The sequence below is a fragment of the Colossoma macropomum genome, unplaced genomic scaffold (genome assembly GCF_904425465.1).
Source record: "Colossoma macropomum unplaced genomic scaffold, Colossoma_macropomum, whole genome shotgun sequence".
In the NCBI taxonomy this organism is placed as follows: Eukaryota; Metazoa; Chordata; class Actinopteri; order Characiformes; family Serrasalmidae; genus Colossoma; species Colossoma macropomum.
Window position 1 is genome coordinate 7,004,842 of NW_023494805.1, and position 19,843 is coordinate 7,024,684.

The window sequence follows — 19,843 nt, forward strand, 5'->3', positions numbered from 1 at the left end:
CTGTTTTGGAATACTTGCTTTGAATCTCCCAAACATGGTACTGGAGTATACATCAACAGACTTACATAGCTGGAACGGCCGTTTACGCCTCGATTCGGAGATTTACAGTTACTGTAAATCACTTGGAATCGCTAGGCGCCCTCGCTACGTACATCGCTCAAGTAGGATCTACCGGACATTCCACTACACTGTTTCCTCAGCATCTGCAATACCGTTGATGTGGTCATCTACACCGTGCGACCCTCTCCCTGCACAGCGTGGACGCCGTGGTAGGGATTCTGCTCTTTTGCGACCGTTGTGCAAAGTCGACCGCTGGCAGGAAACAGATACTAATCGCGAGAACACTAGTAGCATGGCCTTACTAAACTTACACCTGAACTCACTGGCTTCTCCCGGCTTTAACTACCTATCTATACCTCGACTCAAAGGTAGAGGCGGGGGTTTAGCAGTTATATTCCGTAATAATCTAAACTTTCTTGTGATAGACTCCTACAGAGGATCTTCTTCTTTTGAACAACTTGTATGTAAATTATCTGGTCCGATTCCATTACTTGCCATGCTAATCTATTGTCCTCCTCCAATGCAGACTAGCTTTCTGTCGGATTTATCTGAACTGCTTACTGAAGTGTGTGCTCTGTCGTCTACTGTTATATTACTTGGTGACTTTAACGTACATATTGACAAGGCCTCGACTATGTCAACTGATTTTATGTCAGTGCTCGACTGCTTTGGATTCACACAGCATGTAAACTTTCCCACACATGAGCATGGTCATACACTGGACTTAATCTGTACAACTGGACTTGATAATATTGCTGTTCGGGGCACCCATATTGGTGACCATCATTTTATTGAATTCAGCTTTAATTTTCATTTCCATAGGTACTCTAAGAAAACCATGGTGACTTACAGAAATCTGAAATCTCTTGATCCTTTAACTTTTTCTGCTTCACTTCATGCTTCACCACTCTTTGCCATCTCTTCCCTGTCCTGTCCTGATGAGATTCTCTCTGTATATAATGATTCCATCTTGCACATTCTAGATGCTCTTGCACCCCTTAAACAAAGGCTTGTGCCATCCTCCCGCTCTCCTCCGTGGTTTACTATTGAGCTTAGGGCTATGAAAGCCACTGGCAGACGTCTTGAGTGGCTTTATAGGAAAACTGGCCTTACTGTGTATTCTTTAGCCTATGCAGATCATGTGTCTAGATACAGAGATGCTTTAAATAGGGCACGTTCCTCTTATCTATCTTTGGTGATCCACCGTAGCTCATGCCGGCCCAGGACCCTTTTCAACATTATTGACAAACTACTGCAGCCCCCCAGTAGTAGCTTCCAGTGGTTCAGTTAAATTATGCAATGAATTTGTTCACTTTTTTCAGAATAAAATTGACTGAAAAAGCCAGGTCTAGACTCGCATGACTTAAATAATTACTCTAAATCCTCTATGGTGTCTGCGACTAAGGGTGTTCCACAGGGCTCAGTTTTAGGTCCATTGCTCTTCACCATTTACATGCTGCTACTTAGGCAAATAATACACCTTCATGGTTTAAGTTTTCATTGTTATGCAGACGACACTCAGATCTATGTTAGCGTTAGCCCTGTTCAGACTACACCACCACCTGCTCTATCTGACTGTATCCATGACATAAAGTCATGGATGAGTTTGAACTTTTTAAAACTGAATGCTAGCAAAACTGAGTTGCTTCTAATTGGCTCAAAGTCACTGATATCTAGCTCATCTGTCCTTGGCATTAATATCGATGGGACTCTAGTAACACCTTCTCCCCACGTCCGCAACCTCGGAGTTATTATTCACCCTACGCTCTCTTTTGACATCCACATCAATTCCGTTGTTAAGACAGCATTTTTCCATCTTCGCAATATTTCTCGCCTCCGACCATTTCTCAGCCAAGCCGATGTAGAAACGCTCGTGCATGCATTAGTGACATCACGGTTAGACTACAGCAATGTTCTTTTTTCTGGCCTCCCTGTCAAAACCCTCACTAGGTCACAGTATGTTCAAAATGCCGCTGCTAGGATCGTCACCTTTTCTAAAAAGAATGACCACATCACCCCTTCAGAGTCTTCACTGGTTGCCCATTGCATTTCGTATTTAGTATAAAGTTCTCCTTATAACGTATAAAGCTCTGCACAGTCTGGCTCCTCAACACTTGGCAGAGCTTCTTCATCTATATGTCCCATCCCGTACCTTGAGATCACAAAATCTAGGCCTACTTCATGTTCCTAGATTTAAATTGGCTTCTATGGGTGGTCGATCATTTAATGTAGTAGCTCCCAAGTTATGGAATACCCTCCCACAGTCTATTCGGGATGCAACCTCTCTGTCTTCATTTAAATCTCTGTTAAAGACGTACTTGTTTTCACTGTGTTATCATTGTTCCGTTTAAATGTTTGAATGTTTGAATGTTTACCTATATTGTCCTTTTGTTTAATGTGTTGTTGTTTAATGTGTTGATGCTCTCTGATTGTTAAGCGTCCTTGAGCATGGGAACGGCGCTATATAAATAAAAGTGATGATGATGATGATGATGATGATGATGATGATGATGATGACGTCCAGTTATCTCCTTAATATGTTCATTATTTCTAATTTTAAAATCTAAGTAATCTAATGCAATATTTAGGTTAACCTTTTTTTAATGCTAGTGAGTGGAGTGCCATACATTGAGATGATTATAGCAAGTAAAAGAAGAAATTACATGAAAGTACATTTCATATTGGGATGCTCAATATATATTTTTTTTAATAACATCCTAGTTACATCACTGAAGTTATCTCCAGTGTTTAACTGGAACCCAAAGATGTCTTTTGATTGACTTTGACTTCCAGCTATATCTATCTCTCTCTCTCTCTCTCTCTCTCTCTCTATATATATATATATATATATATATATATATATATATATATATATATATACACACATACACTCAGGCATAACATTATGACCACCTCCTTGTTTCTATGCTCATTGTCCATTTTATCAGCTCCACTTACTATATAGGTGCACTTTGTAGGTCTACAGTTACAGACTGTAGTCCATCTGTTTCTCTGCATACTTTGTTAACCCACTTTTACCCTGTTTTTCAGTGGTCAGGACCCCCATGGACCCTCACAGACCAGGTACCATTTGGGTGGTGGATCATTCTCAGCACTGCAGTAACACTGACATGGTGGAGGTGTGTTAGTGTGTGTTGCGCTGGTACGAGTGGATCAGACACAGCAGTGCTGCTGGAGTTTTTAAACACCTCAGTGTCACTGCTGGACTGAGAATAGTCCAGCCAAAAATATCCAGTCAACAGCGTCCTGTGGGCAGCATCCTGTGAACAGTACTGTGCTTACTGTGACAACAACAATGCAGGTGCGTCTAATAGAATGGACAGTGTGTGGACACAGTATTTAAAAACTCCAGCAGTTATGCCTCATCGGTGTATATATACCACCATTATTGTGGATATTTTCCACATGGTTACCCAAGGAAGAGGACTCAGTAGCACAGGCCTATGTCTGAGTTGAGTAAATTAAATAAAAGACATTCTTTTCTGTTGTTTCTGTTTGCTGGATAATCAAAAAAGGTGATATAGTAAGGGATTGTTCACAAAATGGAGAATGCAATTTAATTTCTGAAGATTTTCAGAGCTAAAGGAGTCTACAGTTAACCCACCCATGTATTTCGAAGACACAGTCTTTCCATTAGATCCTTAGATCGTTTCAGTGTGTGCATTTTAATTACAGTCCTGAAGAGGAGACTGCGTGTGCTCTCAAGGACCACTGATTAACACGGATATCTCTGAATTGTTGGCCTGGATAGGATTCAACTTCTTCCAAGTGGATTTGGAAGAACATCACAATGCTTCTAATTGTGTAATGAACATCAGTGTTTTTGTTGGCTGTGCCTTATTCAACTTTTTGGTTTGTTGGTTTGTTGGGGTTGAGGTGACCCAGAGCCAGACTCAAACCACTGATGTACTGACCAGCAGTCCATGGAGTTACCGCTGCGCCACTGAGAAGCAAAGGCAACAATAGGTAAAACACCTCAAGGAAACGCTGAAAGCAGCTCAAACAAAGGCTGAACTAGAAACGTGAAATAAAAGATAATAAAAAAAACAAAAGACACTTCCTGTAATTATGAGGGGCAAACGTTGTTTCCCTTGTTTGCTCTTAGTGGACCAAACACCTTTTGTATGGCTTGGAGCCGTTTGTAGCAAAGGTGTGACAAAGGGCTGCTGTTTAAGTAGAAGAGTCCACAGGTGTGTCAGGTTGGGCCTAATCAGCCCAAGGGCTTCTGGGAATTGGAGTTCCCTAAAATTATGGCACCTTGCCGCTGTCGCCTTCTGCTGGCAGCCGGTGGCGCAGGCTGGACCCTTACAATAAGCTTTTGATTGACATGCCCATCTAGTCTGCAGATCATTCAGGTGCCAAGCTATGATGACACATGTCCAAGGAGGCAGGATGCAAACAGGAAAGGTGCCTCAGAAAACTGCATTTGGTGCGCAGCGGTAGTAGAAGTAGATGTATGCAGCACAAGAGATGACAGACAGTTTTATTTGGCAATAAGTGTTGTGCAAAATCTGTTGTGGCTAAAAAAAATATGTATCTACATTAATAACATGTTCAAATATAGTGCAAACTTTCTCAAAGTTGACCAATTTTTGGCTCTGTTTCTAATAGATTACTTATTTTATAAAGCATTTTGTGAAAGCTTTGCTGTTATCACTTGAGTAATACTGGTTCGTTTGTATGTACTAATAGGAGTAATTCTGGATCAGATGAGGAATGGGAGCCTCCAGTTTAAAGAAATGCAGACATTCCTTTACTCCCCTTTCTGGATCTCCAACCTCCACTGGGTCCAGGCCCACCACCCCTACTTCACCCACCACTTATGGGTCAAGCTCCACCCTTCCAACAAGCACTGCTTTCTCACCTGATGGACAGCTACCTGGTTCCTCTACCCTCACCCTTGCATCAACTACCCAGGGACAAACTGCAGGAGCAAGGAGGAAACAAGGGAAAGATCTCACTCCATTTAAGATGTTGCTCTTGTTTCACAAAGGACAACTATAAGGCTGGTGGTCCATCTCAGGATTTGGGACAGGATGAAGATGACATGTGGCATAACATCACTGATGACATCGAAGAACCCTGTCTTCCCAAATTTCTGCCAAAGCAACTTCCAGGACCACAACTGATATCAACCATGACATACTCCCGACTGGAGTGGTTCCAGCTCTTTTTCAGCACTTCCATTGTCCAAACTCTTGTAAATAACAAACAAGTTTGCAGAGGAGTTGGCTGCAGCTGGAAAGAAACTCAAATGGACAACTGTCTCCATCAATGAGATTTACACCTTCATTTCATGTATTACATACATGAGCTCGGTAAAAGCAAAGAGTATAGTAGATTACTGGTCTCAAAAACAGACTTACAGGCTTCAATTCCCCTGCTCAGTGATGACCAGCAAGAGATTTTTTGACTTTCTATGAATGTCACGTTTGTAAGCATCTATAAACACATTTATAACATGTTATAATGCCTTCATAAGGCATTATAAACATGATTATAAACTTTATAAAAATGAATTATACTGGATTACACTTTATAGCCATGTTTATTATACATTATGAATTGTTAATATAATACATTATAAGTAGTGTTGATAACATGTTATACTGTCAGTGCCAAAGAAGTCAGTCCCAGCTTGGAGAGTGCAAATTAAAGACAAATACCAAGCTAACGGTGGTGTACATTAACTTTCCCACATTGGGTAAAACACTGATAACAGTACTAGTTTAAACTCTGACATTTGAAGCCTGTAATGTGCTTTATTGTGTATGTTTTAGTGTTTCAGTAAATCCTTCAGTAATATTTCAACTTGAAGCCTCACTCTTAACACTGGAGGAGGCTTTAGTACAGTATGCTTCACTTTACTTAGAGCGGACAAATACAACTTATGAGCTCTTATAATTTGTTATGATCAGTACTTATAATGTATTATGTTAACAGTTCATAATGCATAATAAGCATGGCTATAACGTGTAATGCATTTTTATAAATATTTATAGCCATGTTTATAATGCCTTATGAATGCATTATAATATGTTATGAATGAGTTTATAGATGCTTACAAAGGTGACATTCATAGAAAGTGTTACCAATTTTTTTGCTATTTCAAGCAATGTCCATCTGTCAGATCCTCAGTGTGATGCAGAAAACATGAAGAAAAAATGAACTTCAGAATACGACAAGCTTTTTGAAATCAAACTCTTCTAGACAGATATATTTTAAGCATGTCACATTTTTTTCCACCCAAGAGAGAAATGTTGATAGATCAACATTTGGTGGCTTCTAAAGCAAGAAGTGGATCAAAGCGGGATATAAAAGAAAAGAAAATGGGGATACAACTTTTCATTCTCGCTGGATCAGCAAGTGGATATACTTGGAATTTCTTTTTGTATGAGGGAAAGAGGTCCATGGCATCAGGAAAAGAACTTAGTTATGACTCAGTCAAAAACACTACTTGATTATTCTCTACTAGGCACTGGATTCAAAGCCCAACGTTTTTTCTGCCCTGTTGCAGGAAAATACTCTTGCATGTGGTACCATCCATACAAAATCGGCAAGGCTTTCCACAAACAAAAATAAATGATCTTCCGAAGAAAGCCAAGAGAGGAACCATCCGCTGATACAGATTTGGAAAGCTGCTGTTTGCCAAGTGAATGAATACAAGGGAGGTGAATGTGTTTTCCACAATGCACAAGGCCTACGCAGGGGACACAAACAGACGAGTAAAAAACGAACAAGATGTATGGAGATCCACTGCTGTTCCAACTCCTACTGCAATCAAAGACTATAATCAGCACATGGGCGGTGTTGATCTTTCAGATGCTCTGATTGGAAATTACAATGTTCTTCACAAGTCAAAAAAATGGAACAAGCCATTCTGTTTTCCATTTTATTGATATTGCCATTGTTAACAGCTTTATCCTGCACCAGCAAATGGCAAAGATACATAAAGACCCTCACACAAAAAGTCTTCAGGGAACACTATTGGTTGAACTTGCCTCACAGATCTTCAGGCCAGTCAGCACAAGAAGAGCCCACTGCAGGTCCATCAGTCCAGCTAGCCCAGGATGTGAAGTACATGCCTACATTATTTTCTACAGATGCTACAGCTGCAAGGAGGGAGCGTTGTGTGAGCATTGCAGAAAGGAAGGTCACCAAGTGAAGATTCCTGTGTAGTGCACAAAATGCAATGTGGCATTGCGCTTAGTGCCAAAGGGTAGTTGTTTCAAGAAACGGCACAATGATCACTGAACAGTACATATTTAAAGCATGTTCATATTACACGTAGAAATGTAAATAAAATAGAATAGAATTCAGAACCTTTCGCCAACTGTGTTTTGCACACAGAGGAATTAGACCTCTGCATTTAACCTATCCGTGCGGGGAAACACCCACATACATGCACACGAGTGAACACACACACACTAGGGGGCAGCGAGCACACTTGCCCGGAGTGGTGGGCAGCCTTATCCACGGCGCCTGGGGAGCAGTTGGGGGTTAGGTGCTTTGCTCAAGGGCACTTCAGTCACGTACTGTCGGCTCAGGGGATCGAACCGGCGACCTTCCGGCCACAGGACTGGTTCCCTAATCTCCTGCCCATGGATGAGAAGGTCCCACCAAGATAATAAAAAAAAAACGAGAAATAGTTATTGTACATAGATATTGTAAATGGTTTTATATCATTTGACTAAATCAAACAAGCAAAAATCAAAATTATCTCCTGCCTTTGTTCTTTTACAACCCCGTCTCCTGTCACGCATCCGGCATGTTCTCACAGAAACACAGACTCCATCTCCCAGACTCCTCTGGGAGATCACATGGCTGAGATACTTCCCTCAGAACTGGAGCACGGCTCGGACTCCACTACCCATAATGCTCCGGGGAATCACATGATTTCTGACTCTCTATTGCGCTCCTATCAGTGCTCTCAGTCACCCGAATACTAATATGTATCACCTGTGTGTGCAGTCATATGGCTCATAGAGTTTAGTTTATAAGCCCGGGCTTTAGTTAGGTCTAGTTGCGAGGTATTGCTTCTCTGTAAACTACTGAGCGTTCATCATTGCTGTTTGTATCCTGTTTTTGACCGTTTGCTTCATTTTTTGACTCTGCTTTTTGCTCTATCCCTTTGTACTTTTGCTGGACTGTGTTTTGATTCGTGTTTTGACCTTTTTGCCTGCCTTTACGACTACGTCTTTTGCCTTACCCTTTTGTGATTGTTTGTCTGGTGTTGTGCTCATCATAACACTTCTGCTGTGTTTTCTGGATTTGACCCACGCCTGTTATTTGACTACGTTTTTGGATTGTGATTCTGAAAGTAAACCTGCTATTGTCCTTTTTATCCGTGAGCATCTGGTTTCTGTTGATTCGTCACATTTCCAAAAAAGTTTGGATGCTGTGCAGAATGTAAATAAAAATAGAATGCAATGATATGCAAATCATGTAAACCGTATTTTTAAAGGAAACATACTACAAAGACAACATATCAAATGCTGAAACTGAGAAATTTTGTTTTTTAAAAAATGTATGCCTATTTTGATGCCAACAACACGGGGACATGTTTACCACTGTGTTATCACTACCTCTTGTTTTTATAACACTCTGTTAAGCATTTGGGAACTGAGAAGACATTGCTGTAGTTTTGAAAGTGAAATGTTTTCCTGTTCGTGTTTGAAATAGGATTTCAGCTGCTCAACATTTCGGGGTCATTTTTATTGTATTTTTTATTTCATTTATTTTATTTGAGTCATTTTCACAGGGTGACAGGTCTGGACTGCAGGCAGACCAGTTTATTATCCAGACTCTTTTAACATCGAGCAATGCTGTTGTAATACACCCAGAGATGTATTATATATATTTACATTATGTACCGTAGATGATGAAATCCACAAGTTATTTGCTATTTTACATTGAGGGTGGTGAACCCCTCCTCATCTTTACTTCTGAAAGACTCTGCCTCTCTGAGATGCTCTTTTTATACCCAATCATGCTACTGACCTGTTGCCAATCAACCACCAGGTGTTTTAGTATTACACAACTTTACCAGCCTTTTGTTGCCCCCGTCCAAACTTTTTTAGAATGTGCATCAAATTCAAAATGGGCAAATATTTTTCAAAAAACAATACAATTTCTCAGTTTCAACATTTGATATGTTGTACTATTTTCAATGAAATATAGGGTTTAAATGATTCGCATATCATTGCATTTTGTTTTTATTTACAGTTTGTACAGCGTCCCAACTTTTTTGGAAATGGGGTTGTAATTACTAGTGATTGCTCCTGGTTGGGCACTAGAATAAAAAGGTGCATTAGAATGAAATAAAACAGGACAAAATTGTTCCCTGTTGGTGAGGGTAAGAGAAATCAAAAGGCCACTGGGAGATCTACATGCCACTAGTTTGCCAAGGAATGTATCATAAGATATTGCCATAAAGTGTAGATGAACAGGGTTGGATATATTGTGTATATATATAGTTGATCATGAGGTTTATCACTAAAGTGTATATTGTTATGAAATATGGCTTGGTCTGATCAATGACCTGAAACAAATATCTATGAACATCACAGTTGTTTTTTTACACAACACACAATTTATGTATATAATTCAGGAATCACTGTCTATGCTAACTGAGATCTACCTTCGCAACATTAGATGTAATATATTTGTGCTGCAGCTTAACTCTTTAAGTGTGATGTAGAACAGTAGAAAAGCAAAATGTTTCAATAGGTGTACAGAACACACACCACAGTGTTTAGTCCAGTACAGAAGAACCGTAAACTACGATATTGAGAGATATTGCTGACACTATAAATCAAAATATCCAGATACCACTTCTAATTAGTGAATTCAGCCACTTCAAGGGGACAGCTGTTCAATTGTGCACACAAGGCTTGTACAGTCTTAGAAAAGCATGAATCAGTAGAATCAGTAGAGCTCTGGAGCGGCTGCACATGAGATCATCATGCTCACCATGCGTCAGCTACCTTTGGGATGAGTAGGAATGATCCAGAACTGATCATCCAACATCAGTACCTGACCTCACTACCGCTCTTGTGGCTGAAGGCAGTCAAGTCCTCACAGCAAATGTTCCAACGTCTAGTGTAAAGCCTTTCCAGAAGAATAGAGGCTGTTACTGCAGCAAAGGAGGACAAACTCCCTATTAATACCCTCGATTTCAGAAGAAATGCTTGATGAGCAGGTGTCTAGAGACTGACATAGTGTGTACATGATTTATTGAAATATATACATTGAAGTTAACTTACAGAATATTGAAATGTTTTGAAACAATTTGGTTACATTACGTATGGATTTAATGAATGTGCCAACACATCACAGAAAATAGACAATGAATTCAGTAAAAACTTGAGACTGTAATGAAATGAAAAGGCACACTACTGTGAAGGACAGTATGTAGATCCAGCTTCATTAGTAGCTGCCTGAATCCTTATCTAAATCTCTGAAAAGCAACAAACAAGATTAAGAAAGTCGTTTCATATCTGAAATATGGATATCTGCTATTAGAATATACAGAAGCCTTGGTCTCACCCTCAGAGGTGGTGCAGATGAAGTTGAGTCTCTGATTCTCTGGCAGACTGACCCACTTCTTACTTCCAGACTGCACTGCTCCTGTTCTTTCTCCTCCACTGCAGTCTTCCACCCCTGTCCCGTTCCCCAGAGCCCAGTTCTGGTAGCACATAGTCGATCCACTTACCCAGAACCAGAAGTTCTGAGCACAGGTGTGACGCAGACCCATCCACACATTAGCAGTGGAGGCATAATAAACAGCTGTTTCCACCCAGTGCTGAATTTCCTCAGTGTGAACAGAGACCAGATCCACATGATTGTCTCTGCAGTATCTCAGAGCTTCCCACCACATCCTGTTCTGTTTAATCAGGATGAGTGGAAGGTCTTGAGTAGAGAAAGAATAAGAGTGTGTCCATCATTATGTTACATTAGATCAATTAGATCAATTAGATCAGTCACTTTTTTGCCACTCACTATTCAGTGTGGATTCACTATGGCTACATTCACACTACAATTCTAAGTGGCCAATTTAATTTCTCTCTCAAATCAGATTTTTTTTTGCTTGTTTCCATTGTTTTCAAATGTGGCTTGTATCTGATGTTAGTCTGTACAAGTCACGGTACTGAAACGACAAGCATGCGCGTCAACCCGATATAGTTATGTAACAAACACAGCTGATCTCTTCATTCTTTCGACTTCATTCTTTATTTTCTTACATGCTTTTTTCAATAACTAACACACAAAAACAGAAATTTTGAACACAATTACCTAAACTTTTCAGTAGCATCTAAAGACTCAACATGTGTTTTAATAATATTAATAATTATAAATAATAAGTGACCCTTATTAGTCCCACAATGGGAAATTTTTACCTCCGCATTTAACCCATCTGTGCAGTGAAACACCACATACACACTAGTTAACACAAACACTGGGGGGGTAGTGAGCACACTTGCCCGGAGCGGTGGGCAGTGAGCACACTTGCCCGGAGCGGTGGGCAGCCCTATCCACAGCACCCGGGGAGCAGTTGGGGGTTAGGTGCCTTGCTCAAGGGCACCTCAGTCACATACCGTCGGCTCAGGGGATCGAACCGGTGACCTTCCGGTCACAAGGCTGGTTCCCTAACCTCCTGCCCCATTTAAGTGATTATGCCTTACAAAATTTACAGAAAAGACAGTAAAAGATGAAGAATTTCTGTGCTTGTTTTCATTAAATTGATCATTTAGAGAAACAAAACTGTCACTTTTCATTTACCTGCCATTAAGAAGACTACTAGAAAAGAGAAGCAAATTCAATGCCAAAACAATTAATTATGCTGGATCAAGACACTTAAATTGAAGACTACCTAAATAGGGACTTCATAACATGTGCATAAGTATTGAATAATGTATTTCTAAAGCAGGAATTGTGTTAAACAGGTCTCCACAGCAGGGATAGGGAGCCAGGTGCAGGTTTATTTGTCCAAACTCAAAGTCAGATACAGCAAAACTGGTATATCTTTCAGAGGAACAAGGCTAAACATTACAAAAACACAGACCAGTACTCAAAATCTAGTCTAGAAAGTCTAGAATTCTGGCAAGAGCGACCTCTGTTGGTTGTAGAGGGGGACCAGCAACAGCAGATGTGACAACTTGAATATTTATGTATGGCTTATGCCAGTAGTCACAAGATGACATAAGATGATTATTGAGGTAAATGACATTGTATTGACATGTCCGTCCTAAAACTAAAGTGACAAACATTTGTATAATGCATTATTTCCAGGTAAATCAAACTTACGAGACAGAGGCCATTTATCAAATCTATTTATTTCTACTTGAGTATTTTCCATACAACAGACTGTCCACTGTATGTAGAATACATCACATAACTGCTTACTCTAACAGTACATAACATACCGTGTATATATTGTACTATTTGCACTTCTGGTAGATGCCAACTGCATTTCGTTGCCTTGTACTTGTACTGAGCAATGACAATAAAGGTTTATCTATCTATCTATCTATCTATCTATCTATCTATCTATCTATCTATGATAATTTTCTTGATTTTCGCATATCTTCTTTAACTCTCCTTTAAAGGCTCTTGCATATAACATGACACCCATATGTTTCATATCAAAATGTTATCATCTTCATCACTACTTTCCAAAACCTCTGCAGCAGCTTCAGCAGCTGTAAACTCTATGCATGCCTCATTTGACGTGTCTCCGATGTGACTAATTGAAGGACGAAGGTTTTTACGGTGTGATGGGTCAGTCCTGAGTGACTTCCTGAGCGTCCTTTGGTCCGCTTCACACAAAAGTAGACGGAAACACAAATCCACCAATTACACATGGTGAGAGGCAGACGACGTGTATCTCAGCCCCTCTTCATAGGCTTATAACTCCAGATGTGAGTCACGTACGATCTCGTGATAAGATGAGGGAAGGGAAGGGGCGACTCTACAGATTAAGAAATATCTGAACCATATTTCTGCACTGTATGAGCGCAAAGAGAGAGAAACAGATATAGCAGCATTGAATTTGACATGCCAGCGAGTATGAGACTGTTTGGAGATCTGTGTCAGCGAGTTTGAGACTGTTTGGAGATCTGTGTCAGCGAGTTTGAGACTGTTATGGAGATCTGTGTGCCTGGACAAATGAACAGCTAAATAGTAAAAAATACATTTTTTGTTCATTTGTAGATAGTAATATGGTGACTAATCCCAAAGTGGAATCGAACTCCAGTTTCCATGAATAGGGGACTAATGTGAACAGAGAATCAGTGAACTACCCAAGCTCAGAGCTTTTCTTAATGCTGAGTCATATATATATATATATGTCATATATATATATGTCTTGGCAACATATGCTGCCATCCAGATGACGTCTTTTTCAAGGAAGGCCTCGATTATTTCAGCAAGACAATGTCAAACCACATTCTGCATGTATTACAACAGCATGGCTCCATGTTAAAAGAGTCTGGGCGCTAAACTGGCCTGCCGGCAGTCCAGACCTGTCACCACTGAAAACATTTGCCGTATTATGTAATGAAAAATACGACAAAGGAGACAACTGACCACTGGGAGTCCTGACCACTGAAAAACAGGGTAAAAGTGGACTAAAAAAGTATGTAGAGAAACAGATGGACTATTTGTCTGTAATTGTAGAACTACAAAGTGCACCTATATAGTAAGTGGAGCTGATAAAATGGACAATGAGCATAGAAACAAGGAGGTGGTCATAATGTGGATGGACTGGACATGTAACAGGGGTACTGCATTTATAAAGTCATATAACTCACCTTTATAGCAGACGAAAGGAATTATGACAAAGCAGCCGGCATCATTCCACCTATATCCACTGTTACGATTTAAGTGCACACAGTTGTCACTCCCAGCGTTTTCTGGCTGTCCAGGCGTCCAGTGTCTGTATGAGGAGTTACTCCCATCTGACCAGATCCAGCCCTAGAAACAAATGAACACTCTCAGTAAGGGAGAACAGGGTAAAACCTAACATATTGATCCCGTTTACACCTGGTCACTTCATATGTCTAGTATCTGGATTGTATCCTAATAAGATTAGACACATGCGTTTACACCTGGCAGTTAAATGCGTCTCCGGTTAGTTGGACTAAAATCTGATTGATGTGTGTGACAGGACATGCAAATCTGCTTGTTACATGACAACCAGTTACCAATTGTTTACTAAGTCGTCTGCAGTTTGTTCTGTACAGTAGTGTCTGTCGATATTGCTCTTAAGCCTTTCGATTCATCCGGTCCTCAACCATGTGCATCCTCCAGAATTATCTTCCTCGTAGACACGGATCATGCACCCACTGACATACTGCATGGAGAAGAGGATCAGTTGTACTGAAGAATTTCAATTGTACCGTGAGGAGTTTTGGTTGTGCTGGAAGAAGTTCCGGTTGTACTGGGAGTAGTTTCTGTTGTACGGGGAGGAGTTTTGGTTGTACTAGGAATGGTTTTGGTTGTACTAGGAGGGGTTTTGGATGTACTAGGACGAGTTTCGGTTGTACTGGGAGTAGTTTTGGTTGTACTGGGAGAAATCTCAGTTATACTGGGAGGAGTTTCAGTTGTGCTGGTAGCAGTCTTGGTTATACTGGGAGAAGTTTTAGTTGTACTGGGAGTAGTTTTGGTTGTACTAGGAATGGTTTTGGTTGTACTAGGAGGGGTTTTGGATGTACTAGGAGGAGTTTTGGTTGTACTGGGATAAATTTCATTTATACTGGCAGGCGTTTCGGTTGTACTGGGAGAAGTTTCAGTTGTACTGGGAGGAGTTTTGGTTGTACTGGGAGGAGTTAAGGTTGTGCTGGAAGGAGATTCGGTTGTACTGGGAAGGGGTTTTGTTTGTATGCGGAGTAGTTTCACTTGTATTCAGAGGAGTTTTGGTTGCACTGGGAGGGATTTCGGTTGTACTGGGAGGGGTTTCAGTTGTACTGGGAGTAGATTCAGTTGTACTGTGAGGGTTTTTGTTGTACTAGGAGCAGTTTCAGTTGTACTGGGAGGAGTTTAGGTTGTACTAGGAGTAGTTTCAGTTGTACTGGGAGTAGTTTTGGTTGTACTGGGGGGGGGGTTTGGTTGTCGAATGTGTCTGTGAGAGATGGATGCGTTTATGTGGCTCAAATGCGTGTCAGTCCACCTCCTGAAGTGGTTTGTGCTGTTGGATTTGTGTCTGTTTTAAATGTGTCTTGGGTGCATTTACACCTGCATTTTTATGTGATTTGGCCTCATCCAGACATAATCCTGATACTCAAGACGCATGAAGTGATTAGGTATAAACGGGATCTTTGACTTTTGTGAAATTTTAAAAATATTTTATATACAATATAATTTAAAAAAAGACAGCTGCAAAAAATGTCCGGTAAATTGATGCAAATAAAACTAATTCAGGATAATTCTATGTAGTTTAAAACAGATGAGCTTTCCTACCAATGCAAATATAAAATATCTCCATCATAATGAATATGATGAATTTGCTTTGACCACAGGGTAGAACAGCAAATACCAGTATGACCAGGTTTAAATGTATATATTTGAATACACTGTTGTATGTTTCAATTAATCTGAGAATGAAAGGTTTCTGGTTTATGGATTCTCAATAGGCTTCATTCACCAAGTGTTCTTAAGAAGAAATTTCTTCAGAATTTAGAAAGAAAGATTCTGACATTCACCAATGTTTTCTTATTTGAGATTTGTTTTTAGGTTAAAAACAGAATCTACACAGCTCTGAGGTTTAAGAACACGTCATGAACCTGACGTAGACTTTTTATTAGGATCTTTCTCAAGAACAAATTACTTAGGAAGATATTAGTGAATGAGGCCTATTGTGTTCTATAGCAGGCCTATTATTTGTAACATTGTAATTACATGGTTCAAAACTGTGCATAATTGTCTATAGTAAGTCTGTTAAAGTGCTAAAAATTTAAATAGAGATTAAAGTAATAGTTACTCTCCAAAAGGGGAACTTTACAGAAGAAAGAAAAAAGATTTGTTTTCAAGTAATTTTGGTACATTATGCCATTACTGATTTGTTTTTACTTATTTATTAAAATGATTTATTGTTTGCTTACAGTGGTGTTGTCCTGTGGAACTTTCTTCCTCAGTCCTATCCAGGAAAGGCCTGCTGTCCCATTGAGAAAAGCTATTAGAGCATTCATTTCCTCTTGGCTCTTAATGGTGACCAGGTCAGTGAATTTCTCTCTGCAGTATTTCTGAGCGTCGGTCCAGTTCTTCTTTTCATTCACCACATGAAACTGATGAGTCCAACAGAAGGAGAGAGTCCACAGAGCTGTAGAGATGAAAGCTCTCATCAGCATGACAGTACAGTAATGAAGCAGCAGAGAGTTTTACAGATGATCATGAAGCTACACTGACCTGAGAAAAGCAGGATCAGATACAGAGCTGAACTCATGACTGTGGAGAACAAGAGAGACACAGTTCACACATTAAACACCCCAACAGTCTTTACTACCAGCACATCAGATTACGCTGCTTGAGAGATGACCTTTCATTTAGTTACAGTAACATGAGCAACTTGAAGCCACAGTCAGGAATTTGAAGAGAACAGAAAGGCATGAAAAATGGCTTTAATTAAATAGTCATGCTTTTATTTTAAATGAACAATGTACATTTATTTATGAAGCAACGTATTATTGTGTGTAGTAAATGTACTAAATGTGATTTTTTTTTTACAAGGTTAAACATCTGGGGTTCCAGATGCCGGACGCAAAGGTCAAATTCACAGGCAAACAGCCCACCTTGAATGAACTGTTTCTGTGATGCTGTGAGAACCAACTCATTGACATATACACCCATCAGGCATAACATTATGACCACCTCCTTGTTTCTATGCTCATTGTCCATCCAGTTTTTAAACACTGTGTCCACTCACTGTCCACTCTATTAGACACTCCTACCTTGTTGGTCCACCTTGTAGATGTAAAGTCAGAGACGATAGCTCATCTGCTGCTGCACAGTTTGTGTTGGTCATCCTCTCGTCCTTCATCAGTGGTCACAGGACGCTGCCCACAGGACACTGTTGGCTAGATATTTTTGGTTGGTGGACTATTCTCAGTCCAGCAGTGACACTGAGGTGTTTAAAAACTCCAGCAGCACTGCTGCGTCTGATCCACTCAGACCAGCGCAACACACACTAACACACCACCACCACATCAGTGTTACTGCAGTGCTGAGAATGATCCACCACCCAAATAGTACCTGCTCTGCGAGGGTCCATGGGGGTCCTGACCACTGAAGAACAGGGTACAAGGGGGCTAACAAAGTATGCAGAGAAACAGATGGACTACAGTCTGTAACTGTAGAACTACAAAGTGCACCTATATAGTAAGTGGAGCTGATAAATGGACAATGAGTGTAGAAACAAGGAGGTGGTCACAATGTTATGCCTGATCGGTGTATAATCCCCTATTGGACCCACATCAGTTTAGCTCTACCCATTCATATTGTGGCGAACCACCACTGGTCACGCAGCTGTAGGAGTGCGGGAGGCATGAACAAGCAGGGCAGCCATGCAAAGAGGCTCTCGGGAGGTGCTGCGCTCACGGTAGGAGAGACTTTCATGTTCGTAGTTGAAATTGTTGCCTGGTCTATAAAAGAGCATTAGCTTTTAAAGCGCAACGTTTCCTGTATCTTCTTCTTCGCTAATGCCACAATATTGAAGCTCTATAAGGTGTGTTTCACCTCTGAGTGTATTTTTCAATGAGGCACAATACAGGGCAGCGAATCAGAACAGAGATCATTTACATATCAGTCTCAGGCACAGTAACAAAAACAGCCTGTTTTATTGTAAAGGGTAAAGAGAGTTTGGAAATTAGGGCCCTTTTTATGTACATACATACATACATACATACATACATACATTAATTAATTAATTAGTACAAAAATGTTGGATATTGACCCTTTAAACAAACGCCCAAAAAACATGCCATCACAGTAAATGCAAAGTGTGACGACACCACAGACTTCTTTTTGTTCTTGCTTGAATATCAGCTGGACCTGGAGAATCTTCTGTCTGAGCTGCATTGCCAAAATTTCCCTTTTTGTTTTTTGGCCATCTTGTAAATATGTTGTTTGAATTTTGTACTTTCTTTTTTTGTACTTTTCATGCCGACTTAAAAAATGACTGCAACATCAAATATTTTTAACTTTAATTTAAAAGTTTTATGAAGTGCCTGAATTGGGGCAAAACTATGAAACCATGTTACCCACTAAGGGAAGGATTATTTTACCTGTTCCAGTGTAGAAAAAAGATATTTTGCAAGAAAATACTCTTTTCTATAATGTGGAGTATCAAGCCAAGTATACAGTTCAAAGCAAAGAAAACAACAATATGGACATTACAGTAGCCACGTTTACATGCAGCCTGATAATCCGGTAATAATCCAACTAACAGATCAATCAAAATACAACCCCATTTCCAAAAAAGTTGGGATGCTGTGAAAAATGTAAATAAAAACAAAATTCAATGATATGCAAATCATATCACAAATTTTTCTTGTTTTTTGAAAAATATGTGCCCTTTTTGAATTTGATGCCAACAACACGTTCCAAAAAAGTTGGGACGGGGGCAACGAAAGGCTGGTAAAGTTTTGCAATGCTAAAAACACCTGGTGATTGGTTGGCAACAGGTCAGTAACATGATTGGGTATAAAAAGAGCATCTCAGAGAGGCTGAGTCTTTCAGAAGTAAAGATGAAGTCCACAATTATGAGTCTAGCGCTATGAAATACTAGGCCACTTGCAAACAAATCTTTTATAATTAATGAACTTATTACTTTAAATAACCAATTCTTCAGGTTTCAAACTGAAACCTGGTTAGACTACAGAAACAGTGCAGCTATCCTTTTAGAACCTACCCCTCCATACTTTAGTTTCATGAATGTAAGCAAAGCTGACAGAAAAGGTGATGGAATAGCGGCATTTGCATTTCAGTGCAAACAGTTAACCTAAGGGCTAAGGCCCAATCCCATTTCATTTCCCAATCCCAGAATGTATATAAATGTATAGTATTTTCTTTAAGAGCCACATTTCTTCCTTATGTATTGCTTTATATAAAATGAAACTTGTTTCTTAAAGATGAATATTAAAAATGAATGCTATTAGTTTGATGAAGCTCAGTAACCAATCTTAGTAAGTTCCTAAAGTTGTCTTACCTGTCAACAACCGAATCTCTATATAGATGCTTGATTAGTCTGTGCGTGTCTCCAGCAGTCTGAGTTCTGTGAGATAACAGAGGAATCCAAATCCTATAAACTCTTTCTTTGTTTTGATGCTGATTTACATATGAACATGTTACTGTAAGCAATGCAAATGAACAGCTACACAGAGCTGAGTCATACAACAAATAACAGGAATCTCATTGTTAGGAAGCAACATATCAAACGTATCAGATATGTCGTAAAATGAATCATTTACACCTTTATATACATATATATATAAATATGCTGTGCTTTTTAATAACTAATAACTAAGTTCAGTGATTTATTTATTTCCTTCAATTGCATTCATTATTTTACTTTTGACCAAACTTTTTAAAAAATGTAAAAATTTTTTATCTATGTTCGTACCATTCTGTGTTATGTTTGTAATGCTAAGAAAGCCCAAACATTAATTGGTCAGTGGTGGTCCTATTGTGGCCCCTTTCTAATAAAGAATGGGGTAGAGGGGGGCTGAGAGATGTTCCACACTAAGTAATCATGAACCTACGCAGTGAA

The 19,843-nt window shown here is 39.7% G+C and overlaps 1 protein-coding gene across 1 annotated transcript in view; it reads right to left on the bottom strand.

Moving 5' to 3' along the window:
• The window catches only part of LOC118826236 (macrophage mannose receptor 1-like), a 55,369-nt gene extending 36,066 nt beyond the window's left edge, over positions 1 to 19,303 (bottom strand). The window contains exons 1-2 of the mRNA XM_036597141.1: positions 19,283 to 19,303; positions 16,486 to 16,524 (exon numbers count right to left, since the gene is read on the bottom strand). Coding sequence (XP_036453034.1) covers positions 16,486 to 16,522 — 37 coding nt within the window. The 5' untranslated portion in view covers positions 16,523 to 16,524; positions 19,283 to 19,303. The remainder of the gene's footprint in view (positions 1 to 16,485; positions 16,525 to 19,282) is intronic.
• Positions 19,304 to 19,843: the final 540 nt, after the last annotated feature.